This window comes from Hippopotamus amphibius, chromosome 9 (genome assembly GCF_030028045.1).
Source record: "Hippopotamus amphibius kiboko isolate mHipAmp2 chromosome 9, mHipAmp2.hap2, whole genome shotgun sequence".
NCBI lineage: Eukaryota > Metazoa > Chordata > Mammalia > Artiodactyla > Hippopotamidae > Hippopotamus > Hippopotamus amphibius.
In genome coordinates this window covers 114,381,449-114,407,989 of record NC_080194.1, presented here as the reverse complement: position 1 = coordinate 114,407,989, position 26,541 = coordinate 114,381,449, and the positions used below count along the sequence as shown (strand labels likewise).

Sequence of the window (26,541 nt, the reverse complement as noted above, 5' to 3'; positions counted from 1 at the left end):
GAATGCTCTCGAAGCCCCTACCTGCTACTCGCTGAGGCTCTGAAGAAAAACCAAACCTGGTGGCTAGCTAGTGACAGATTGGTCCCCCGCCTTGCCCAGACCTGGCCCACTCCTCGCCTTTTGCGGCCGGATGTGCAAGAGCTGACCTCCTTGAAACGCCTCCCCTGGGTACCAGCCTTACTCAGCTCCCTAGGGCCTCAGCCTGATGAGTGCAAGTGTGTTAAGGAGAGCGCACTCTCAGGAGAGCCTGCAGGGCAGGAAGGGGTGTAGGATGCAGAAGGGTCGGGGGCAGACGCCAGGCAAGAATATTGCTTCAGGGGAAGCCCAGCCTCAGGCTGATCCTAGAGGAACTCTGGAGTGTAAATTGCCGGGTCTGTCCTGCCTTAAGGCAGAGTAGCAGGGCTTTGGAACCCCCAGGCACCCCTGGTTGGGATGTAACTCCCACACCCTTCCAGGCAGGGCCCCTACAAAGATCAGCAAAGTACGTGGATGGGGCACCGATAGCATCAGCTACAGTGCCTCACCCGCGCCTGAGACCCTTATCTCATGACAGATCACAGTGATTCTCATTAGATTAGGTGCCTTCATCAAATCTATGTAGTTCTTACAGTCCATGAATTCCGTTTGCAAATATGTAAAGAAGAATAAGGCGCCGTTATACAAATCAAGACCTGTTAGCGGTTTGGGATTTTCTAGCCCAAGGATGGATGGCTTTAGGTTCCTCATCTGCACATCACTGGGACGTGGGGTGAGCTGACTCTCCTGTCTTCCTGGTACCCCTGTCAGCTCCAGAGCACTTTGGAGACACAATCTTATTCACTACCGACGATGACATCCTCGAGGCCATCTTCTGTTCCGATGAGACGTTTGACTTGGACGTGGAGAGCCTGTGCAGCCTGCAGTGCGAGGAGGCGCTGAGGAGGCCCAGCACGGCCGACGGCCAGGGGGAGGAGAGGCCCTACACCCAGGCCGGCTCATGGGCCGATGACCGGGTAGGACTGGAGGGGGGTGGGGCGCCCTGAGAGAGATTTCTCCCCCTGACTCCGAGCGGAGCGGGAGGAATGAAGATGGATCTCCTTTAAGCTGCTGGTGCTCCTGTTTTGACATTTCCCATTTTTCTGCTTCATTTTTTGTTCTGCATGTCATATTTCTTTCTCTAATTATTTTTTATTTTTTTTTTTTAAGCAAAGTGAAGAGAGTATTCAAATTTTAATCAAAGCTAGGGGAAATCAGTTCTGTGTCATCTCTGCAATTGAGAGGGGGAGTTTTTGCTTTGGGTTGTGTTTTGATCACTCACTGTTGTTGTAGTTGGAAGGGCTAGAACTGCTTTCAACAGGCAGACTTGCGGATGAAAAGAATGATGAGCCGGCAGTCACTGCTCGGGCACACGTCGTGATCTGGTTGTGGAGCCCCTTGCTATCCTGCTTAACCCCCCAGACGGCCCCTGGACTAGAGATGGTTAACATCCCCGTTTAGGAAACCAAGGCTCAGACAGGCCAAGGGACTTGCCCAAGGGCCTATCATGGGAGAGTAACAAGGCTAGAACTTGAATGCAGGCCTCCAAAGTCTGTGCTTTCAATGGACAAATTATCAAAAGTGAAAGTTGACCTTCAGGACGAGGGTCAAAAGTCGAAGACCAGTAATCAAGGTGAAGAGACCGGCAGGGTCTCTGGGATGGTTCTTGAGGCCACAGGAGAAAGAGGAGATGGTTAAAGAGGGTGGGGAGGAGAGTGGAAACAACCAGGAACCAAGGACAAAGGGTTAGGCTACGAGAAGGTCATGACCGAGGCGAGGCAGTGACGAGGCTTGTCACACCAACTGTGTTCAGGAGTTGCAACCTGCAGGGGCCTGCAGAGCACCACGGGAGATGGGGGGTAGGGGTTGGAGAAGTGAGGCCCTCCCCTCTCCAGGAAAGCAGCTACCCACCCCCCCTCCAAGACAAGCTAGCTCATTGTTGATGGTTGTCCTGATTTTTTCAAAGAAAGCCAGAAACCTGGATTGTTATGTAAAATCTCCCCATTAAGAAATGTTGACAACTAATTTGTAGTATTTTCAAACCTTCTTCGGGCCACAAACACACATGTCTGTGGTCTGGCTTTGCTGCCTGGTCCTCCAGTTGGGAGATGGCCTTGAGGCCTTTCATTCGCCCAACATTTTCCAAATGGCAAAGTCCCTGCTCAGGGACTCTGATCAGATCTAGTCCTGGGAGGGGCAGGGAGGGATCACTCTCTCTGCCTTAGAGATGAGGACCTCAGCTCAGGGAGGCCACCTCAGGGTCACACCCCTACCAGGTGGCTGGGCCGGAGCCACACCACGCCCGCCTAGGTGTCCAGATCGGTGGGTGCATCCACCAGGGGACGTCCCAGGAGGCTCGGGAGGGCATGGCGCCGGGGAAGGCAAGAGAAGGCACATGGGCTCCCGGGCAGCAGAGTTCCCGACAGCCCGGGGCTGCAGGTGACGTCAGGGGTTAACTTCTGGCAGGTGACCTTCCTCCCCCTTCTCCCCATAGCCGGACAGGGGCCTGGAGGGGCTGTCCCTAGGGGCTGGACTGAGGGGTCATCAGGGTGTCATTAGGTACCCAAACACCATCCCCACTAAAACTCTAAAATTCGGACAAGCGACTTGTTTTGCATCTCAGCTTTCCTGTCTGTGACGTAGTATAGGCACTTCTACCCTGACTTATGGTGCAGAGATCTAATGCGAAAAGTTTACACAAGAGACCCAAGAAGCAGGGTGTGGCGGCCCACTGTGTCTATAGACCAAGGGTTCTTTATCTGCCTGCCTCTGGGAGTCACAGAGGAAGTTTTCAAAATGCAGATGCACAGGCCTCAGGGTTGAGAACCACTCTCTTTGTTTGAATCCTTTCTCTTCCTTCCCTTCATCCCTCCCTCCCCATCTCTCTTCCTCACTCCTTCCTCTGGCTCACTAGATAAACTAGATAGAGTCCTTCCCTGTTCCAGAAAATCTAATCGCCTGAGCTGGTTAGTGTCAAACTCCTCCCCTACCAATAAAAGCTTCCAGCAAGGACTCAGATGCACAGGGGTTTCTGGGCTGACCCATATTACCAGTCACAGAGCTCCCACCAAAGCAGAAAACACCAGAAAAGACACCAGGACTTACCTGGGGCACCGGGTAGGCAGCAGTAGCTGGAAGAACATCCAGGCAGCTGTGCGGATATCACTAAAATCACCCCCTTTCCCTCTACTTCTCCCCAAACCTGTGTGCAGGTCCTGGAGCCAGAGCTGGCCCCCAGTCCCCGTGTCCCTGAATTCAGCACGCCAGAGCCAGGCATCTACCACGGCCTCTGTGAGTACTCTCTCTGAGGGCGGTGTCAGGGGAAGGAGGACCTTCAGGGGCTGGGGGTGGGGAGGGAGTCATGGCCACTTGGGACAGGCTTTCCCAGGACAGTTGGGCAGGTTGTACCTCACGCAGAGACACCAGGCCCTGGGAAAAGGCAGAGCTGACAGTATCCTAGGCTGGGCTCACTGGCCCTGGCAGGGCTGCATCCCTTCAGAGGAGGGGTACTTCTAGCAGTGTGCCCTCCCAGAGGGGCACTTCTGCGTTTCACACGCAGATGACTTCTGTGTTATCTGCAGCCTGACCTGGAGGGGTGCAGTCGGAGCCCAGAAGTTATAGAGCAAGAAGACATAAGAGCCAGAGAGACCTGGGCATCTGTCAGTCTAGGGGTTCGAGTTGCCCCTTCAAACTGGACCACAGAGCAGATGCTGGAGCAGAGAAAGCCTGCATCCTCCCGGCTCCAGGTTGGGGGGGCAGCAGGAATACTGGCCTAGGTGCCAGGTCTTCCAAGAAGTTGGAAATTCGGATTTTTATGTGAAATCTCCAGATTTTTAAATGTTGGTGACTAATTTTACAATATTTTGAAACACCCTATGAGCCAAACAAGTCACATGTATTTTCAGCCAGCCGGCTGCAGATTGGTGGCCTCTACGCAGATCCCATCTGGGTTTCACTCGGTCTGTTCTTCTCTCTCCTCTGCCCATGTGCCCTCCTGGCCTGTTCCTCTCTTACTCTGTGCACCATCCTGCCAGCACCTCTGCCTGCATCCTGGGGAGTCCTCAGGCCCGGGGTTGGCACTGACTGTGATCTTTCCCTCCTGTTCCCAAGGCTCTGCGGGCTTGTTCGCTGCGTGGGGTGGGGGTTGGGGGGGTCCTGCTCTTTCTTGCCCCCTGTGCCCATCATCGTCTGCCTCCAGGTATCTTCTGAAAAGAAGAGAGGCACCATGCCATTGTCACACACACACCCCCATCTCCCCACCCTCATCTCCAGAATGAAGCCAAAACACGTCAGAGTTTAGCCCCCTCCTTGCTCTGCTCCTCCCCGCCCCATCTCCTGAGCCCCCTGCAGGTCTCTGTGCAAACCATGCCCACAGCCTGGTGGGCCCTCGCTCTCCATCCCTGCCCGTTGAAAGGATGTCAGCTGTCACCATTTGGGTTCCCAAGAAGCAGACTCTGAGATGGAGTTTACTAGGGCGTGCCCTCAGGGGAAGACAGGAAGCAGGGCTGGGCAGGGGGAAATTGGGCCACGGGGCAGCCACACCAAGGCCTCTGCCAGCTGCACAGGGAGCTGCAAAGGCCCCTTGAAGTTGTCCCGAGCTGAGTAGGGGGCTGGGCCTTTACGCACCTGTGTTAACATGTCATGGATGTGGGCTGGGGAGGCCAAGGTTAGTCACAAGTGGGGGGACTCGGCTGTCGGCCGTCAGCACTCCCAGCCACTGGAGGGATGAGCCCTTGGGCCCTGGGGATGGGAGGTGGCATCTGGGCGGTGCCCCACAGTGTCCTCCACACCCGCTTCTTAAGGCCTTGCTGTAACCCCATCCCATCCCTGGAAGTCTTCCCCACGGTGCCCACTGAGAACTCAGCTCTCCCTCCCCCACGCCACAAGGACAAATTACCTCTTAGAAAAGAGGAAGAAGCCTTCCTTGGAATCCTCACAGCTCCTTACTTTCCAGAACTCTCTCTCAATTACTTTGGGACTTTGGGACAACCGAGTAATCTAAAAGCCAACCTAATATAGGCAAGAGCCTGGTTTGAGGCTTGGTTTCGCCTCCCATTCAGGTACTGTGCTGGGGCTTTCCCTGCCTTATCTCACTCACAGCTCTTATTTTCCCCGTTTTCCAGATTAGATTAGGAAACTGAGGCTCCGAGAGATTGAGAAAGCCACCCGATGTCACACAGCTAGTACAAGGCCAAGAACAGGACCAAACGTGTCTGAATTCAAAGCCCAGGTCCTCAGCACTCCACACACTCCCTGAGAGGCTGCCTCACCTCAGAGGTCTTTGGTCCTCTGAGGTCAGCATCCCCACAGAGCTGTGAGGCCCTGGAAGACAGCAGTCATTTCTTGTTTAGTCTGGACTCCCCTAGGTTGGTCAGGATTCGTTGGGGGGGGCGGGGGGGGCAATGGAAACTGAATTCAAACTGAGTTAAGCAAAAAAGGGAATTTCTTAGCTTATGCAACTAAAAGAGTCAGGCATTGCTCGTTTCCCCATACCGCTGGAAGCAGGTGCGCAAATGACGTCATCCAGCCTGGGCATCTCCCTCCACCTCTCTGCCCTGTTTCTTCCCCTCTGTGCATCTCCCATTCAGACTCTGTCCATATGGGAGCTCCTAGAAGCTCTATCCGGCAATCCCAGGTAGAAGAACTGTTTCACAATAAGTCCAACCATTGTCCCAGAATTGTCTCCTCACCTGGCTTGGGTCACATGCCCATCTTTAACTTATCGCTGTGGCTCACCTTGGCGCAGAAGGACACAGATTGGCCTGGCCTGGGTCAGAGGCAAAGGGTGAGGGGTTAGCCACCTAAACAGTGCTTCAGAGGAGGCTGGAGTGCTGTAACTGGAAGAGAGGGAGGGAGGGAGGGAAGGAGGAAGGAAGGAAGGAAGGAAGGAAGGAAGGGAGGGAGGGAGGGAGGGAGGGAGGAAGGAAGGAAGGAAGGGGCTACTGTCCTCTTCATCTGATGATTTCCCCAAAGATGCTGTCTGTAAATGTCTTTCCCAGTGAACCAGTTTCTGAACTTTCTCAGAAATGTTGTTTCAGTGCCTTTGGGAGTTTGGCCCTGGAGTAGAGCTCCCAGACCTTTTCGCTATAAAGGAAAGTGTAATTTTTCTGCTTCTCTATTCAGCAGGAAGGCATAAGAACCTCTTGACCAAGGACTCTCTGCCCATTTTTAGGCCTGTGATTTCTGACTCTCTCTCTTTTCTGAACCTTTGGCTTTTTCCTCATTGTATCCCAAATCCTAAACCTACTTTCCCAGCCTCTGCAAATGAAGAGAGCTTTAATAAAGTGACCCAGGGGGGATGCGTTGGGGTTGGTAAATACGGCCAATCCTATTAATGTTTTGAAAGGGGATATATGACTTGCTAATTTGCAGATGACACTAATTTTGGAAGTTTTGCAAATATCAGCAGTGATGAATAGGAAAGAGCTGAGAGAGTTGAAACATGGGAGAGAAATAACAAAATTAATTTCCATTTATATAAATACTAATTGATACACCAGAGGAAAATGAATATGGAACATGGATATTAGCTCAAAAAAGGAGAGCAATCAGTTTCAGAGCATCCCTAGATTCAGGGCATCCCAGTGCATCTTGCCAGGGAAATAAAGGGGTGGCAGGCTTGGGAGAGTCTGGGGTGCTGCCTCTTATTTTGAGGGGGAGGTGGCATTTCTCCCTCACAGGGACCCCCCTGATCTAAACCTGCTCCCTCCTCTACCTCCAGGCCTTCTCCATCTCAGGAATGGTACCCACAGCCACTCTGTCCCTTGGGTCACAAACATTTTCTTTCTTCCTTAATTCCATTCAGGCCATTGAAAGCCCTGGCAATGCTGTCTCCAAAACAGACCCTGAATCTGTCCATTTGACCCCCGTTTTCACCTCTACCACCCTTGTCCCAGCCACGGGTATCACAACAGCCTCCTCCCTGGCCTCCCTATGGAGTCCAACCCCAGTGCACTTTCCAAGACACAGGTCAGATCATGTCACTTCTCTGCTTCCAAATCTAAGCCTCCATAGCTGCCCACTGCAGAGAAGAAAATCCAGACTTCATGACATGACCTAGCCCCCGCCTACCCTTCTGATCTCGTTCTCCTCCACCCTCTCCCTTGGTCACTCGGTTCCAACCACAGGTCAAATGTGTTCCCATCCCAGGGCCTTTGCCCTTCCTGTCCTCTCAGCCTAGAATGTTCTCCCAGAAATGCTACAGAATGGCGGCCTCCTTCTCATCACCCAGGTCTCAGCTCAATGTCACCTCCTCAGTGAGGCCCTCCCCTGACCAGCCCTATATGATCTCTTTCATGTGTTTCCTGGTAGTCATCACTCTGTGGAACTACTCAATTAATTTTTTTGTTATGTGTTCATTGTCTATCTTCACTGCAGTGGAAGTTCCTAGAGAGACTTTGCTGATGTATTTGCATCTAAATCTCTAGTCGCAAAAACAGGGCTTGGTACATAGTAGCAAATATTTGTTTACCATTGACTATGATTTTGGTGAAACGCAAATAATTGTATTTTGATTCATTTACCTGTCGGTATGTACTAAACACATACTCTTCAATCAGTCATTAATTTAAAAAAAAAAAAGCTTTGATTGACCTTGTTTTCAGGCACTGTTCTAGGCTCTGGAGGTACAACAGAGAACACAGCCAATAGGGCCCCTGCCCTAAGGGAGTTTCCATCTTAGTGGGAAAGACTGATGAAAACAAATAAGCAAATCAATGTATCACATCTTATCAGGTGACAAAAAATAAGGCAGAGGAAGGGTTTTGAGAGTGATGGGGGAGGCTGCTATGTGAGCTCAGGTGGTTAGGCAGGGCCTCTGAGGAGATGACAATTGAACACAGATTCATGATGAGAAGGAATATATCAGTTAGCTCCTGCTGCTAAACAAACCAGCCCCAAATTTAGTGGCTTAACACAACCACCATTAATCGTGATTTATCATAATTCAGTGGCTTGCCTGGGCATTCCTTTGCATTTGAGCCGGGCTGGCCTCTGCTGGGCCTGCTCGTGTGTGTGGTCAGCTGGCAGATGGGCTGGCAGCTGAATGACCTAGGATGTCTTCAGCCACACGGCCGGCAATTGGGAGGCTGTTGGCCAGCGTGACAGGGCAACTGGGCTAGCCTGGCTCCTTCATATGGAAAGACTCCTAGTGTAGAAAGAGAGGCCAAACCCCTGTGTACATGCACGTTACAGCCTCTGCATGCTTTGCTTTTGCTTCTGTCCCCTTGGACAAGGCAAATCACATGGCCCAGATTCAGGGAGTGGAGAAATAGACTCCACTTCTGGATGGGAGAAGAGGCAAAACCACATTGCCAAGAGGCAAGGACTCAGTGGGAGGAATTTGTGGCCATTTTGTAGGCTTTGGGTGCTGTGAGAAGCTATGATGTGCCCAGGACCACGCTGGTCACACATCTGTTTCACCTGCCCCCAAGATGCTCAGAGTTACCTTGGCACCATGGAGGGCAGAGGGATCTGAGGCCAAGTTATGAAACATATGTTGGAAACACAACAGGGGCATTGGAGAGGAAACCACACTCCAGGGAAGTTGCGTGGCTTGGCCTCCCTTCCAGCCACAAGGACATCTGCAACCTCCCTGAGCTAAAATGGATGGAGCTACATGAATCCAGGCTTCCTTCTTCCAGTGCTATGGTGCTGGCATTCTGTGAAAGTTGCAACAAGTGTGACTCTTTGGGACACAGCCACCCAAAAGAATGCTAAAGTAGGCCCCCAAGTCTCCAAGGGTAGAAGAGGTCACTGGGCTTGGTCCTGGTCCTGCTGATGGGAGACCGTTAAGGGAAAAGAAATTCCAGCCAGATACCAGAAAGAGGTTTGTTCACTTTGAGCTTTCTGGGCAAATGAATGACTCACCTGGGAAGTTTTGCCTCAGGACCACAGAAGTTCACTCCTATGCTCCCTGATGGAGCAGGGGTGGAACAAGGGCAAAAGGATGGGGGTGTCACCATGGGTCACTTCCTTTACCTTGAATCCTTTGCCTTGAATTCTCATGATAGTGGCCAATTTGCATCAAATGTCCACTTCTGATATTGTGACTCCCTGGTGCAGCCTCCTCCGTTTAGTTACTCGTTTAATCGTTCCATCTGTACTGAGCTCCTACTATGTGGCAGGCACTGTGCCAGGCTCTGGGGGCACAATGGTCTAGCAAAACAGGTGGGGTGTCCACCCTCAGGGCAGATGGAGATTTACCAAACGATCACAAGATCACAGTGGTGACCAGAGCACGTAAGGGGAAGTTCACAGTGACGTGACAGGCTGTGAATGGAGGCTTGACGTGGTCAAAGAAGTTGGGAGAGCTTCCCTGAGAAAGTAAGCTGGGATCTGAAGGATGAGCACAAGTTAGCCTAGGCCATGTGAGTTCAGGAGGGAGAGAACAGTGTGTGCAAAGGCCCTGTGGTGGGAGAGAGGAATGTGAATATGAGGGACTGAAAGACAGTCTGAGTGGAGCCAGGGATCCCAGGTGCAAGATAAGGTTAGAGAAGTAGGCAGAATTGAGATGGGCAAGGCTGCTGGCCAAGCAGCACGGGAAACCAACCATGGGGTGGGCAATATGCTTGGTAAGTGGAGAAAGGACCCAGGACTGTGTGCAAGTTCAAACAACACTGGTCCATTCATCCTGCAGACATTTCCTGAGCATCAACAGTATCCCAGGCCCAAGTGCCACTGAGAGGAAAGGTGCAGAGCCCACTCTGAAGGCCCTTTCATTGAAGTCTGGGTTTTCCAGTTGATAGAATGCCGAGGGTGAAGATCACTCCTCTTCCCGTCTCCATCTTGGGTACCTCCTCCGGAACCTCTGGCGTTCAGAGGACACTTTTCTTCCTGCTGCAGGCCTCCAGCTGAATTTCACCGCCTCTTGGGGAGACCTGCATTACCTGGGGCTCACAGGCCTGGAAGTGGTGGGCAGGGATGGCCAGGCATTTCCCATCAACCTGCACCAGATCTCTGCCTCCCCCAGAGACTTAAATGACCTCCCTGAGTACACCGACGACTCCCGGACCCTGGACAAGTGAGTGTCTGTAAGAAGCACAGGCTCATGACAGCAGGGGCTCGGGGATCTGATCGGTATCGTAGGTTCCAGACTCAATCATCCACTGGCATCTCCTATTCCACCTTCTCCCAGCCACCCCGTGAGGTCTGGGGTCTGCCCATTTTATAGGCAAGGGAAACTGAGGCCCAGGAAAGGGCCACACAGCTGAAAAAGATAGGCAGGATTGGAAGCCAGGCTCTCCTGCTTCCAGACCCAGTTGTGCTTTGTGTTTTCTCCACGGGGCTTAGCTTCAGCCGCACATGGTGGCTGCTTGGTGAGACTTTAGCTCAGTGTGTAGGCATGAGGGACCCTACTTCTCAGGGGCTGAAAGCTTTCTGCTCCCTGAGGCTGGAGGTGATGACTGAGAAAGTGTCCATGGGCGGCCACGGCTGCACTTGCCTTTGCATCTGTCAGATTCATCAGCCCAGGTTGGGTCAAGTCAATAAGATGACAAGCTTGGGTATAGCATCGACCCACAGGGCCCCATAACCTGAAGACTGGCACTGGGACCCCTGAATCAGGACAGCTGTCAGGCTGGGACCCTGCCGGAGGTGTGAACAAGAAGAGTCTAGGGGAGTCAGAGGGATGAGAATTCAAATCCTGTCTGTCCCTTACCAGCTAGTTTCTTAACCTCTCCAATAATAATAGGCATGATAATAATAATAATAATAACTGAAATTATAACTGCCATTTTTTGAGGACTTATTAAATGCCAGACACTGGGCTATGCTAACCAGGTTACAGATATTCATTCATTTAAACCTCTGAAAGCTGTAAGAGGCCCCCACTCTACAGGTGAAGAAACTGACGCACAGAGAAGTTAACACTGACCAAAAGTCCCTCACACTGGTTGAGTGGCAGACTCGTGATTTGAACACAGGTCCATGGGAGACCAACACCCATACATTTAACCACTAAGTTATGCCTGTTTCCTTATCAGTAGAATGGAAACAGTAATTCCCATGGCTGGGGGGCGGGAGGGGGATTGCCACACCACAGCCGCGCATCCTGCCCGGCTCAGAGCGTGTGTGGGGTCGGTGGTGGACTCCTACCTGCTTTCCTCTAAGGTGCCCCTTAACCGCGGCCCTCACGGCCTGCTGTCATTACCTGCTCGCGGGCCATCTTGGCGAGTCACACTCCTGCACACTGAGGCTCGGAGCCTGTGGTCCCCGCTGCCGATCGTAAAGGTGATCAGCTCATGGTGGACCCGGCTTGTTCATCCACACCCACCCGTTACTGCCCCTCTGCCTAGATTATGTTGCCGCAAACCTCAGGTCTGATAGTGTTTCATGTCTACGTATTTCAGTATGTATCTCTAAACAATAAGGACTTAAACAAGATCTGAGTACCATCATTCCACCTAAATAATTAACAGTCATTCCTTAAATTATGAGATATCCAGCATGTTTCTATTTCCCCACATCTTTTCCCCTCTGTTCCTTTAATTGACATCCAGGTAAGGTCCATACATTGGGATTGGTTGCTGTGTCTCTTTTTAAAAAAATTTTGGGGAGAGTTCCCTGGTGGTCCAGTGGTTAGGACTCTGCCCTTCCACTGCAGAGGCCCGAGTTTGATCCCTGGTTGGGGAACTAAGATCCCAGAAGCCAAGGGGTGTGGCCAAAAAAAAAATCTTTTTTTTTTTTAATTAAAAAATTTTTTTTAATTTTAAAAAATTTTTCATTGAAATTTATTTGATTTACAATGTTGTGTTAGTTTCAGGTGTACAGCAAAGTGATTCAGATATATATATATATACTAATATTCTTTTTTAGATTCTTTACATTATAGGTTATAACAAAATATTGAGTAGAGTTCCCAGTACTATACAGTAGGTCCTTGTTGCTTATCTGTCTTATATATAGTAGTGTGTGTATGTTAATCCCAACCTCCGATTTATTCCCCCCTTTTCCCTTTTGTAACCATAAGTTTGTTTTCTATGACTGTGAGTCTATTTCTGTTTTGCAAATAAGTTCCTTTGTAGGTCAATATGTCTTTTAAGCCTCTCGTAATCTCTAGATTCCCTTCCATCTTTCTTCATTTTTTTCTTATAAATTATTTGTTGAAGAAACCAGAGGTTTTGCCCTGTTGAGTCTGGATTTTACTGGCTGCATTGCTGTGGTATTGTTTAACCTGTTTCTTCAGGCCCGTGTATTTCTTGTAAATTGTTCACCAGATCTAGGGGCCCGATCAGACTGAGGTTTGACCACTAGGGCAAGACATAACCATCAGGGCATGGATGTCACTGTGGATGACGTTCAGGACTCATGGAACATCTGGTCGTCAGGCTTTTTGTGATGTTGGCAGCCAATGCTTAGTGGTTAGATCTATTATTCTATTAGGGGTTGTGAAATGGTGATACACCGATCTATCACTCTTTTTTTTGTCAATAAAGGGAAAATTTCCCTCAATTATTTGGTTACTTTGAGGTACAATTCAAACAGGAAAGACAATCTAAATGTTTGTTTCTTTCCCTTTATTTTTCAGTTTTCAAAAGAGCAAATAGTTTCTCTAGCATCCTTTAAAACATTTGTTTGCTTTTGACTACCATAAACTCATGGGTTTAAACCTTCTGTGTTTGAAGGGTTTCAATCTATTATAGTTTTTATCCTATCGGCTCAAATTGATCCCTCTTTGGACACTGGGACTTCCTGAATCTTTTTGTAAAAGTCTCTGATAGCTGCCTTGCTTTCTGATATGACAAGGTATTCCAGGCTCCTTCTAGTGGGAAATGGTATTTAGAAACCATAATCTAGCCACCAGGGATGCTGATTGCTACAGGGTCAGTCCTGTTTCTAGGCTTTTTTGTGGACAGAACTAAGAAGTATCATTTAGGTATTCTTGAGGGTGTCTGGAGGGACCTCCCTTCTCTGTCAACTATAAACACTTCAACAGGTCTCTCCACTTTCAGAATTGGGCAGTCGTTTTGCTTTGGAGGTGGCCCCATTTCTAGGACAGAGAGGTAATTGCTTTTGGAAGGAAATAGAAGGTTCTCTGGTGGTAGGCCTCAGTCACCTTAATTCCACAAACATTCCAGGGTTAAATTGCTGAATTTCCTCAGTTTTAAGATGCCAGCAATTGTAAGACATACCATCCATCAATTTAATAACAGCCTTTTAGAGAGAAAAAAAAGAAACATTACCTCCTTGGATGAATACTTCGATTGTAAGATTTATTCCAAGTCCAAAACTTTAAAATGTAAAAGGAAAAAAAATAAAGTTTATTTTAAAATCTAGGAAATGTGGGGACTTCCCTGTGCAGTGGTTAAGACTCCATGCACAATACAGGAGGCACGGGTTTGATCCTTGGTCTGGGAACTAAGATCCCACATGTCACGTGGCCAAAATAAATAAATAAAATGTAAAAAAAAAAAAAAATCTAGAAAAGGTGGCAGCAGCCTGTGTCCCTCCCAGGGCAGCAGCTTCAAAATCACCAGGAAAATGGGAGGGGGAGGAGAGGGGGTTGCCCCAGAGGCTGAGAGTTGGGCCCCTATCTCTGGGGCCAGGCCTCTAGTGGTAGTGAGATCAGGCTGGGGTCTGGGCTGAGGTGGGAAGGGAGAGGCAGGATGTCCCGAGCAGGAGAACCAGAGGCTGGCCAGGATGGAAGTGCAGGGTGGGCCAGGTGACGAGCTCTTTTAGAACATGATGGTGCTGGGGGCTCCCTCTCAGTGGTGGGGGCGCTGCCCTGGGATACCTGGGCTGTGCGGCCACAGGCCAGGCCCGTCCCCACAGAGGCACCTGCGCCTTCTTGTACTTGTCCCACGCCAGGAGCTGCCAGGTGCACCCTGGGGCTTTAGTATTTTTCTTCCCTAGCACAAGACAGAAGGAATAGAATTCCTTCCAAATGTACCATGGAGTCAATACATCACTTGACAGGAAATTGGGAAAATAGAAGTGGTCACCTCCCATCCCCTCTGACAGAAATATATTTTTCACTTTGCATAATCTCTCCTGGTCCTTGTCCTCATTTTACAGCATTAAAATCCGTGCCCCTGCCATCCCATAGCCTGCCTTTTCCTGATCATCATTTTAACTACTGTACAGATTTACTGAACTTTTCCCTGTTTTGAGACCTTTTAGTGTTGGTTGGTTGGTTGGTTGGTAATATTAGTAATATCTTAGTGCAGATAGTTTTTTGACATGTTGAATAAATTTTTCTTAGGGGAAGGGGACTTCCCTAGTGGCCCAGTGGCTAAGACTCCGAGCTCCCAATGCAGGGGGCCCGGGTTCGATCCCAGGTCAGGGAACTAGATCCCACATACCGCAGCTAAGAGTCCACATGCTGCAACTAAAGATCACGCACGCGGCAACAAACGTCCCACATGCCACAACTAAGATCCAACGCATTCAAATAAATAAATATTTTAAAAAAATATTTTTCCTTAAGGGGAAAAATTCTAGAAATGGGATTGCTGGGTTAAAGGGTCCTGAAAAATAACACACACCCCCAACTCCATTTTAAAAGCCTTGATGATTGTGTCACTGTACCTTTAACAGCACAGACTGTTGTTTTTCGCCTTGTTTTCCTATTTTGTCTAACTTCACAGATGAGAGATGACACCTCACTGTTGCTTTAGTTCCTCTCACCTCCCCTTAATGAGCCTGAGCCAGCCAGGCTGGTGCCAGGCAGGGGCGGCGGTGGGGAGAGGCGTGGGCATCAACCCCACGCTGTGAGTTCTCCCAAGGGCCCGGGCTGCCCCCACCTCTCCGCTCCTTCCCCACTGAGTGCAGGCTAATCGACGGAGCCAACATCACGATGGAGGATGAGCATATGTGGCTCATCCCCTTCTCGCCGGGGCTGGACCACGTGGTCACGATCCGCTTCGACAGAGCCGAGAGCATCGCGGGCCTGCGCTTCTGGAACTACAATAAATCTCCCGAGGACACCTATCGAGGGGTAAGCCGGGGAACAGCGGCCGCGCTCAGTCCACCGTCAGGGAAGCGGCGCCTTGATGAATGGCTGGCGTGGCTGCCCGAGAGGAGCATAAATCCTCCAGAACTTTCCAAGTGGAGCTGGGGGAGGCTACAGCCAGGGAGAGAGAGCTGCTGCTGTTTCCTTCTGCAAACAGCCAGTGCCGGCTAAAGAGCCCAGGGCAGGCTTGGGGCACTGCAGCACCTTGTTTCTGCTGGGGCTTCAGGGGTCCTCAGCAGGCCCAGCCCCCAGCTCACAGTGGTCAGTTACAGCCTGTTGTTCCCTGAGAGCTTTGGGGGCCAGGCCCGGGCTGAGGGCTTCTCACGCCTTTGTCATTTCATTGGACCCGCATCCCAGCCTCTGAGAGGCAGGTGTTATTGCTGCCATCTTTCAGGGTATTGAAAACCGAGGTTCAGAGAGACCCAGTCACTTGCCCAGGGTCACAAGGCTAGAGGCTCAGTCCTTGTCTACCGGGCTTGGAGCCCACACTCTGATTTCCACACCGTGTTCTTCTCCTGCTGGGTGTGAAAAAGCAGGGGCCTCTGTTGGCATGTGGAAAAGAGCATCAGAAGTCCCCCCTTTCATGGGCTTTCTGACCTGTGTGACCGTGAACCATGAGACATTTGTCCCTTCCCGCTACATGGAGGTGATGATGACAGGGTCACCTAAAAAATAGCAATGCAGTCAGGGCTCTGTGTCTGAATCCCTCCTCTAACCCCTAGCAGGCTGTGTGACCTTTGGCCAGTGGCCTGCCTTCTCTGGGCCTCAGTTTCCTTGTCTGTGAAAGGAGGAGGAGGAGGACACCTGCCCCCGCCCCACGGAAGCTGACAAAGCCAGGACCCGGTCCGTGAGGGTGCTGTGAGCCCACGTCCGGGGCCTTAAGACTGTGGGGGCGATCACAGCGGAGTGAGCAGCCCCGCCCCCGGCACGCGCCTTCAGGAGCGTCGGCTCCTCTGAGCGTGCAGTTTACAAATCTCCCCGCAGGCTGCCCTGCTGTCTTTGTAGGCGCACTCTTGGGTTGAGCGCGTATAAAATGTCAGCTATATTGGCGTTAAAAAAACATTCTTCTGCCTCAGCTGGTGCCTCTGGGCCTTCCCTTGAGTGAATCCGTCTTTCCAGTTGAGCTTCCATGACCTGGATTTACCGCCTGGAAACGTTGGGCCCAGAGCTTCTGCTTCCCGGGTCTGGCCCCCACCAGCCTCGGTGCCAGTGACAAGCAGCCACCCTGGGAGGCGGGATAGGCGCCACCTGAGAGAGTGGATCCAGGGTGCAGTGTGATGGGAACTCTGGCCTCTCCATCCCTGGGGAAGTGCACCAGATGCCTATTCCACAAGGCGCTACTGGGCATTCTGGCTCCGGGCCCCTGGTGTGAGATTAGAGCCAGGCCTGGCACTCTGGGAGGTGGGCTTCACACCCCTCCAGTGTGTCCTTGGGTAAATTTCTTAGGCTTTCTGAACTCTGGTTTCCTTAGCTGTAAGATGGAGGTGGTAATAAAAGCCCCCTCTGAGGGACTGAACCGGGGCCTGGGGAAATCATGGACACTTCCTGGAGGAGGTGGTGGCCCTAGAAGAGAGATAGGGGCTTCCTGGGCCTCTGCCTTGCTCTGTTGCCAGCTTCACTTTAGGTGGCTTTCTCCACCGGGCAAACCCTGGCAGCTCTGGGCTTGCATCCTGCATACTCCAAGTCCAGCAGAAGCGAGAACTCCTCTTTCGAGGCAAGCCAGCAAAACCCCAGAAGCCATGCAGATTGTTCTGATTGAGTTCCATTGCCCCAAATCAATGACATGGCCACGGGGTGACAGTTCTCCTTCTGGCCAGGCCTGGGTCACAGGTCCAGCCCTGGAGCCTGGTGGGAATTAGCTTTGAGGAAAGCAGAGTGGAGATGTAGTGACAGCTTTTGGGTCACCATATCCAGCTGTGCCTGAAGCCAGCCCCTTACACCTTTTCGGTCTATGCGCCCTGTGACTGACTGACTTATTGGCGGGGGCTCCCTGAATACTGAAGGGATGAAGGGCCCCGGGGTACATTGTTATCCTTGAGACCCAGGACAGGGCCCCTTTCCTTTCTGCGCAGAGAAGCCCCTCTGTGTTTCCCGGGATGAAACACCATTACTTTGGTCAGCAGCTGGCAGGGGTGCTAACCATGAAGGTGGGCTGAGGTGCCAAGGAGCCCTGATTCCAAAATGTGTAGTCAGAGAGGGTGCCAGCTCAGCCCCCGTCTCTGCTCACCCACCACCCCTCTGCCCAGGGGAACAGAGCTGAGCCACCTCAGACCCTGCCATTAGGCTCTGACATTTACTGGTAGATCCCAGCCATCTGGCTGGCAAAATCGGGCCTAGAACAGGGGCACGTGTCAGCCCAGATCCAGTCAATTCAGCAAGCTCTCGGTAAGCACCTGCTGCGTGCCCAGCCCGGAGGTGGGTGTAGAGATAATCCAGCTGAGGTCTCTGCCATCAGGGGAGACCCAGAGGGACTTCCGGTGGTCCAGTGGCTAAGACTCTGTGCTCCCAATGCCGGAGGCCTGGGTCCGAACCCTGGTCTGGGAACTAGACCCCTCATGCATGCCACAACTAAAGAGCCTGCATGCCGCCACTGAAAGATCCCCCATGCTGCAGCTAAGACCCAGCACAGCTAAATCAATCAATCAATACTTTTTTTTTTTTAAGGGAGACCCAGAAACCATGGAGGGCACAGCTAGGGAATACATGCCTTTTCAAAAGACAAGCCAAGGTCTGTGAGAAGGAAGATCAGGAAAGGGCCCATTTCTGTTTCAGCGGAAAGTGCTAGGAGAGGAGATGAGGTGTGGACCAGGGTTTGGAGAAGGATCAGTCTAGGCTAACGCTGGTCCCCTGTGTATTTTGTGCCAGGCACCGTTCTGTTCTGGAGACTGTATATAAGTTAGCTCTTCACTGAGCCCATGTAATGGATGAAGAAATTGAGGCAGGGAGGTCAAGTCACTTGCACTCATGGTGGATCTCAGGGCAGCTGAGTCCGTGCCCTTGAATACCATGTCGTGCCACCTCAGGCCACTACAGCTGAGTAGACCAGGGACAGTCTACATGTGTCCACCGTGGCAGGGGCCTCACCTGCCTGCTCCTCTGCTATCAGCCCAGCTCCTAGCACAGAGTAGGGATGGCACTGCGAAGGGGACCCCCGCCAGGTGGTTCTGGTCCAGGAGAAAGGCCTGGGGACTCCGTGAAGGCCCTCAGACATAGATGCCAGCTGTCAACAGCATCAGCCACGTCAGAGCTCACCTCCCTCCTCACACCGGCTCCTTCTCTTGTTATTTCTTGTTATTTCTTTTGCTTGCTAGGCCAAAATCGTCCACATCTCCCTGGATGGCCTGTGCGTCTCCCCTCCTGAGGGCTTCCTCATCCGGAAGGGGCCAGGCAACTGCCACTTTGATTTCGCTCAAGAAATCCTCTTTGTGGACTACCTGCAGGCCCGCCCGCTGCCCGCGCAGGCCCAGAGGTGAGTGAGTGGTTCCTCCCAACCCGTGGGCACTGGCTTTGCATCGCGCTCTGAAGCGGGTACCTAAAGGGTTTTGAAAGGATGATCAAACACGTTGCTTTTCAACTTGGCCATTTTCTAAAGCTCAGCCAAGCCTCTCCGGAAGCCTGGGGGATGTACCCGCCTTGTCTGAGGATGTTTGGGTTTCTCACAGTCTGGAGTGCTTGAGATTTTAAATGCTTCATTGCGCTTCCTGCTGGGAAGAGAGGCTCCATCCTGCCTAGATTCCAGAAATGCCCGCTGGCCAATTCAGGGAACAGCCTTCCTCCTCTTGTTTCTGTGTTCCAGATTTAGAAAGATTCAAAGAGAAAAATAGAGCCTAACTTTTCATGGATTCACTGGGATTCCTTGGCCCCAGTCTCAGCTGCATTAAGTTCATAACAATTTGTAAATGCCACATTAAGTTTACTCATTTAAACCGCCTGATGTCCAAATACCAGAGGCCAAGCTCTCGAAACAAAATGAGTTTCCCTCCACTGTAGCTGGGATCACTCCGTGGGCCAGATACTGGGAATAGTCACTTAATTATAACATTGCCCTTGAAACGGAAGAAAACCAGGCCAGGGCTGCAGGGCACTGGCTGTGGACCAAGGAGAGAAGCCCTGCGGGGAGGAATCTGGAGGAGGAGAGAAGCTCCCTCCCATGTGCCTGTTGTGAACCAGATGCTTTGTATTCATCCTTCAGGGAATCCTTCCAACCACCCTTTGAAGCATTATGCCCATTTCACAGGTGTGGGAACTGAGGCCCAGGCAAGTGAAGCCTCTTGCTCAGGATAACTAAGCCAAAGGCTTCAGGGCTCTCCCCACCTCCCAGCCTCCTCTCCCTGCCCGCCTCCCATCCCACCCCACACTTCAGCCCACCTGGCCATTTTCTGGGACAAACACCAACTGCCCAGCCCTTTCCCACCTCCGAGCCTTTGCTCTGGATGCTCTTTGGCCTGGAAGGCTCAGCTCTGACTCTTCATGGCTGCCTCCTCCTTAGCTCAGACATCACATCCCCGACAGCCACCTGGAGTGGCCTTCCTCCTCCCAGCACTCCACCCCTTCGGCCCATCGTGGGTCTCACTAAGCTCTCGGAACAGCGTGGACTTACCTTGTTCACAAAGCGGCTAAGTCAGGTGGGGTGATTAAGAGTGTGGACCCTGAAACCAGACAACCTCAAGTCACATCCCACTTCTGCCGCCTCCCAGCTGTGTGACCTCGAGCAAGTGACTTCACTTCCCTGTGCTCCTGTTTCATCACCCACAACCCAGGGATGTAAGAGTACCCACCTCCCAGGGTTGTTTTGAGCAGTGCAAGTCAGAAGCCTGTCCGTCCTTCCCCCACTGCCTCCCTGGGGGATTAACTGACCAGCGACTCAGGCCACTGCAATCCTCTGCTTCCTGATGCTGTTTGTGTTTTTTTCAGGCTGGACATGAAGAGCCTGGAGCGGGCGAGCATGGACTACGAGGCGCCCCTCATGCCCTGCGGCTGTATCCTCCTCCACCCGCCTGCACATCCCAGGCCCTCGGGACCACGCCAGAACCCAGGGAGAGGGCAAGACCCTTGCAGCTGCCTTGCCGGCCCTGAGGAGGGGTCTGGGCTTTCGCGGCTGCCCTGGTTTCAGCCTGGCCACAGCCGAGGCAACTGGAGCCCATGCAGGGAAACTGAGGAGGGGAAGGGAGGGCTCCCTGGTCCTTGGGGACACTGGGCGCTGCTGGGACCGGGGCAGCAATGCAAGTTCCAGACCCCTCCCCCCGCTGGGCTGAGCTTCAGGAGGCAGCACCAAGGACTCCAGCTGGGAGGGGCCAGAGAAGCAGGCACTGACCTGGGGACTGGGCTGGGGGCTGTCCTTGGAACCAGGCGGGAGGAGGTGAAGAGAGAAGGAATCGTAGCTCAGATGTGCTGGGCCCTTTCTGCCGCCCGGCACTGTTTGCAAGAGGTCGCCTATATGAACCCCCTGTGTTAGCCCCATGGAGGTGGGAACTGCTAGCATCCCCATTTCACAGCTGAGAAAACTGAGGTACAGAGGGGTTGAGTAACTTGCCAGGCCACGTAGCTGGGAAGGGGCAGGGCCGGGTTAGTGAACACAGAGAGCGTGGCTCTCTCACTAGCCTGTTCTCCTGGAAGGACCACCTCTGGCTTTATCGCCTGGGGGCCGCCCTGCCGCTTCTCAGGCTTCCTGGCCAGCCTGCTCCTAGGGGTGCTGGGAGCCCGCTTGTCTGTGTGGGAGGCCGTCAGCAGTGGGGGGGCGTCACCCCAGCAGGGCCCAACCCCCCAGTGCTGTGGCGCTCCGGCATCCCCCTCCCCGTTCACCCCCTGCACACGTGGAATGGGTGGAGGAGGGAACAGGCACCCTGTTCTTGTCACTTTATGACCAGGGAAGCTGAGGAAGAAGGTAATTTGAGGCATGGTCACTGCTCAGGTCTGTATACTGAGTTTGTGACAGTTGTGTCCCCATCCTGCCAGCTCCCTGGAGCGCACCCTCCCTGCCTGTCCTCCTGTCCCCTGGGGCCTGGAGAAAGCTTTTGAATTCTTAAAACACACATACACACACTCATATGCAATTTAAATTAAAGAAATTTCATGCCACGTACATTTTGATTGACTTCAGTCTCAGAGGGAAAAAATTCACTTTTTTCTCTCTTTCATCTCTATAAACATACATATATATATATATATATATATCCCTGTTATCTTTGTAATTGTTTTCCTCAGTTCCCCAGAAAATTAAGCCTGTTTTTCCTTAATAATATGTTCCAGTCATTTTCCAGTTTCAGCTCCTGACCAGCTGGGGTGACCCCTATTACATCGGTCTTACCGGCCTGGAGCTGTATGATGAACGGGGAGAAAAAATCCCTCTGTCGGAAAACAGTATCCTTTCTGGGCAGAAGCAGGGCTCCACCCAGACTGCAGGGCACATGGAAGAGTCGGGGAAGGAGCAGAATCCTCGAATATACAGGGAAACGTCCCTGTAAGATCCAGACCCAGAAATTTAAAATGCCACCGGGTTCTACTTATGGTCAGATGTGACCCTTGCAAAGCAGAGAGCAGCTCCCAGGCACGCCTGCTAAGACATCTATAAAACAAAGACTCCTGTGGTCCAGGAAGTTGGAAGAGGCTACCAACTGCAGCCCCCTCTTAGAGAACCACAGACACTTTGGAGTTCTAAAGGCTCTGACAAGACCTGCAGGGAGAAACCTGTTCTACTGTGTTCAACCCAGTGTGTCCTGAATTTATTGACCGTGGAGCCCTTTGCTCACAGAATGCCAACACCAGAATTTGCAAACTGTTAGCCCAGTGAGATTTTTTTTAAAAATGCTTTGAGTGAGCTGCTAATATTTTGTAAAAATCAGGAGTTTTCAGATGAAAACCCCAATCTTCAGCTTCTCGAGAAGCTGGCAGTGTGAGGCCACAGTCCTGCATAGTGATGACGGCTGCCCTTTCTCCCCTGCAACCACGTCCCCTTGGTTGATCTAAGTCCTCTGCCACTGCTGTTATCTCCCAGGCCCCAGAAGCATAGGGTTAATATTCACCAAGGGCTCACTCGGTGCCAGGGCTTGTCCCATGTATCTCATTTGCCCTCACAACAGTTTTTTGAAGTGAGGCACAGAGAGGCCAAACAACTTACCCAAGGTCACACACAGCGAGTGAGCTGGGAGTCTGGCTCCAGAGACCATGCTGTTGACTACTGAGCTGTCTTGCCTCTCTTTGATATAACCTGCCTGGCCCCTCTGGGCTCTTGATCTGTGATCCCTGACACAGCAGTTAGGGAACTACCAGAGCAGGTCAAACCCAAAAGCCTCCCTTGTATCTCTTTGGGGTCCCTGGGTTCACACTGGATCCTTTTGTGTCTTCCCTTGGTGACATCATCCTCCTTACCTGGGATAAGTGATTCTTGGTGGTTTTGATGGTTATTAGCGATTCCTTGGATGTCTAAGTCTTCATCAATTCTGGGACATAGAGATGTTTATTCCCATTTTACAGGTGAGGAAATAGGCTCAGAGATGTCCCGTGACTTGCCCAAGATCTCACAGGTCAGAATGGCAGAGCCAGAGCTAGGACCAGGTCCTCTCCATCTGCATTAATGCCCATCAGTTGAGTAGCAATAGCTGAGTCAGGCTCTCTCTCATCCTTCCGGTCTCAGTAGGGTCCTCACATACCAAGGCAGAATCCAGCCATGACCCCGTCCATCCCCTCGCAAAGGAAAACCGTCTCAGAGTTTGCCCTCCACTCTCCGAAGCAGCAGCTACACTTTTTATTCCTGCCTCCAGCACTTCCGTGAAACCCATCTTTTTCAGCCTGCTCTCTGCATGACTTCCTCCCCTTTCCTTGAAACCGGCCACGCCTCCGCTCTCCCCACTCCCCTCGGGCCCCCTTGCTTTCATTTTCCCCAGAACATGTCTAATTTGGCTGTCACTCCTTGGGCTGCCCAGAGCAGCAGACAGCAGCTCTGCCTGCCAGGCGCGCCCGCCCTGGCGTCCCCCGAGCCGCGCCGTCAGCATGATGGAGGCTGGCGGCCTCGAGGGTGGCCCATGGTGCGCGGGCCAAGCACACTGCTTTGGGTTATGACAGCTTAGAGGTGTCCACAGATATCGCCGCCTTCCCCGACAGCGTCAACTCCCTGGAGGGCGTGTGCGGGGACGTCCGGACCCCCGACAAGCTCATCGACCAAGTGAACGACACCAACGACAGCAGGCACATGTGGCTGGCTCCCATCCTGCCTGGCCTGGTGGGTTCTGGAGGCTCTCAACCGTGGGGTGGTTGGGGGATTCTTCTGTCCTCAGTCTCAATGACTCGTCTTTCTTCCAGGCCAAGTTAACCTTGAACAACTCAAAATGCCCAGGAGCTGCCAGGAAGGCTCGGGTCTTTACTAACACATCTGACTGGTCGATTCTTTCCTGGCAAAAGTTCTTTCCCTTTGCTCTGGGTTTTTTTTTTTTTAATTGCTGTTGCTTTATTTATTTGTTTATTTATTTATTTGGCTGCATTGGGTCTCAGCTGCGGTGCACCGGCTCTTCATTTTAGCGCGCAGGCTTCTCTCTAATTGCGTTGCACCGGCTCAGTAGCTGCAGCGTGTGGGCTCCAGAGCACACAGGCTCAGTAGCTGCAGCACGTGGGCTCTGTAGTTGTGGTGCACGAGCTCAGTAGTGGGCTTAGTTGCCCTGCGGCATGTGGGATCTTAGTTCCCCAACCAGGGATCAAATCCATGCCCCCTGCGTTGGAAGGCAGATTCTTAGCCACTGGACCCCCAGGGAAGTCCCTGGAGGTGCTTATTACAAGGGGACACCAGGGAGATGAAGGGCCACGTGGGGCTCTGAGGCCAGGAGCGCAGTGCAGCAGGCCTGGGGGCTTGGGCATCTGTGGGTCCGTGTGGGCATCCCTCTCTGGTTCTCTTTGCTGCCCCTGCCTCTGTTTGCAGAGTCCACTCTGTCCTCTCCCTCCCAACCCCAGCCTCTCCGCATTCACTGTTTTCTGCTCCTTTATATGTCATGGGGCACTTGACCGCAGCCCTGCCCTCTCTCTGGCCTCAGACCTGCCTGGTAAGCTCTTCCAACCACCCGACTCAGTCTCCCAGATCTCAGACTCTACTGTTGGTCCTGCCTGTCTTTTTGCTCCAAGGCCTGATGGTGAACCTAGGGGTGGGCCTTTGCCCACCTGGACCTGGTCGATGGTGGTAGAGAGGGAGGCGAGAGACCAGGAGATGGGATGGGTGGGGTAGCCCTCTCCCCACCCCCCCACCCCCCACCGCAGCCTCTCAGCCACAGGGCCAGGTGTCTGGGTAGATGTGCAGCAGAGACTGGGGCACCCACCCCTGTAACCACTGGGTGGGAGGATAAGGAGGTCCATCTTGCTCTCAAAACCTTCACAGGAAGGGGCAGCACCCCTTCGATGGTCCACCAGCTTCCCTGGAGCAGAGGCCAACCCCTCAGCCCCACCACTGCAAAAGGGAACTGCATAGATCTACCAGCCCCCAGACGGGGGGCCCCCTAGCCAGTCCAGCCCGCTGCCATCTTGACCTTGACCAGCAGGCATTTGCCATCATCTTTCACGTGACAGCCTTTGGGTACAGAGCAGTTTCTCTGCATCGTATCCAGTCGAACGCCGTGGGCTGCTGAGTTTGAGGACCCTCATCTAGCCCTTTATTATTTCCACGGTACAAGCAGAAGGCTGACCCTTCCCACATCCCCTTATGCCCTCTTGGGGCTGAGACCCAGGGCCTGGAGCAAAACTAAGCCTGCAGCCTGTGGCCAGCACTGAATTCTTATTGCTTTATTCTGTCTTGCAAGGGGCCCCCTAATACTTGAGAGTCTTTGTTGGGGCTGGGAAGCTGGGGGAGGCCGTTGGGTCCCACTTTGCCAGCTGATTCTGCCACTGATCAGAACACCCCCTCCCTGCTCCCCCAGCAGACGTTCAAAGACCTCTGCTGAAAATTACCCAGCAGTGCCTTCAGGGCCAGTCGGCTATGCTTTTCATTTATGATTCAGGGAAAGGACAAACAGGGGTCAAGGAGATGCTGATTGCTTGGAGGCCGTGCCTCTTGACACTGGAGCTGGGGACCGTCCCCTTAGCCCCTGGAACCCCACACTACGTTTCTGGGCCTGACCTGGAGGAAAGGGAAGGTCACACCCAATTCCCCGAGGGCATTTAAATGAGGGCCATGCCAGGCCCAGAACACAGGCCCTTCAACAGCCAGCTCAGCGGTTTGTTGCAAACGCAGCCACACGTGACCTGACTCAAGATGTGCTTTGAGGAGACGAAAGGCAGCGGGAGCCCCACGCACGGCGGCCCCAAGCAGCCCAGGCGGCCAACCTGGGCCGGTGCTGCCTCGGGCGCCCGCCGGGCTGGCCCCCGGCCCACGCCTGGCACCCCCGGCCCAGCCTGGTGTCTCTGTTCCCAAACATGCCTGTTTTAATTAGTTCTTCTCTCTGACAGGTGAACCGGGTTTATGTGATTTTCGATCTGCCTACCACAGTGTCAATGATCAAACTGTGGAATTACGCGAAAACACCTCATCGAGGGGTGAAGGAGTTTGGCGTAAGTACTTATTAGCTGGGTTTCTTGAGATAATTATGCTCGTTGGTAATTAGGCCGTCGGCAATTATCATTTGTCGCAGTTTGATTTACTTCTCTCGGCTGCAACCTTAGATACAAATGTCTGGTCCTCAGAGGTAGAGAGATTTGCTATCCAACCGTGAATTCGAAATGTCCTCCGAGTGATTTGAATCACCACCCCGAAAAAAACAGAAAGTGGCTTCTCTTTCATCTTTTCTTCCGGAATCATACTGGTGTAGGGAGTTCTTCCTACCAAAGGGAACTGTGGGGTGGGAAGGGCGGGGCCCCTGGGGGACCAGAGACCCGAGTTTGCCTCCCAGCTCTGCCATGTGGGCTAAAGATTTGAGCCCTTTGAGCCTCAGCTTCCTCATCTGCAACGTGGGGGCCAATCCTAGTGCCTTTCCTGGTCGTTGTGAAGATTTGAAACCATAACGCGGGCCAGGCACCCAGTAGGCAAGGCTCTGAGCAGTGATGCACTTTGCCCGAGGTCACACATGGGAAGGAAGGCGGGGGGGTGGACCACCCACCACAGCCCCTCCTCTGTCCGTCCAGCTCCTGGTGGACGACCTGCTCGTGTACAACGGGATCCTGGCCATGGTGGGCCACCTGGTGGGGGGCATCCTGCCCACGTGTGAGCCCACCGTGCCCTACCACACCATCCTCTTCACCGAGGACATGGACATCTGTCATCAGGAGAAGCACACCACCATCAGGTGCGCCCTGAGCCGGCCCCGTGACCTCGCCTCCCCCGCGACCTCCCCTCCCCCGCGACCTCCCCCACCAGCCCTCACGAGGAAGGATGGCAGGGACGCGCAGCCTGGAGCTTGATGGAAGCTTCTGGCTTTTTCCTCCCTGCAGTAATCAGGTGGAGGATCAGGATGTGCAGATGATGAACGAAAACCACATCGTTAGCAACTCGAAAAGGAAGCAGAATGCAGTTGACCCAGGTCAGTTTCCTTCTCTGCCCAGAGCTCCCCCGTTCCCTGCCCATCCCTCAGGAGGCTGGTCGGAACAGAGAAGGAGCTGGCAGCCTC

At 52.6% G+C, this 26,541-nt stretch overlaps 1 protein-coding gene across 7 annotated transcripts in view; it reads left to right on the top strand.

Moving 5' to 3' along the window:
* KATNIP (katanin interacting protein) overlaps window positions 1-26,541 on the top strand; it is a 203,098-nt gene that overhangs the window by 174,188 nt on the left and 2,369 nt on the right. For all 7 annotated transcript variants that reach the window (XM_057749980.1, XM_057749981.1, XM_057749982.1 and 4 more), the window contains 11 exons: window positions 787-992; window positions 3,228-3,306; window positions 9,859-10,036; window positions 14,785-14,950; window positions 18,277-18,434; window positions 19,880-19,944; window positions 21,215-21,325; window positions 23,044-23,183; window positions 25,388-25,489; window positions 26,060-26,220; window positions 26,366-26,454. In XM_057749980.1, coding sequence (XP_057605963.1) covers window positions 787-992; window positions 3,228-3,306; window positions 9,859-10,036; window positions 14,785-14,950; window positions 18,277-18,434; window positions 19,880-19,944; window positions 21,215-21,325; window positions 23,044-23,183; window positions 25,388-25,489; window positions 26,060-26,220; window positions 26,366-26,454 — 1,455 coding nt within the window. The remainder of the gene's footprint in view (window positions 1-786; window positions 993-3,227; window positions 3,307-9,858; window positions 10,037-14,784; window positions 14,951-18,276; window positions 18,435-19,879; window positions 19,945-21,214; window positions 21,326-23,043; window positions 23,184-25,387; window positions 25,490-26,059; window positions 26,221-26,365; window positions 26,455-26,541) is intronic.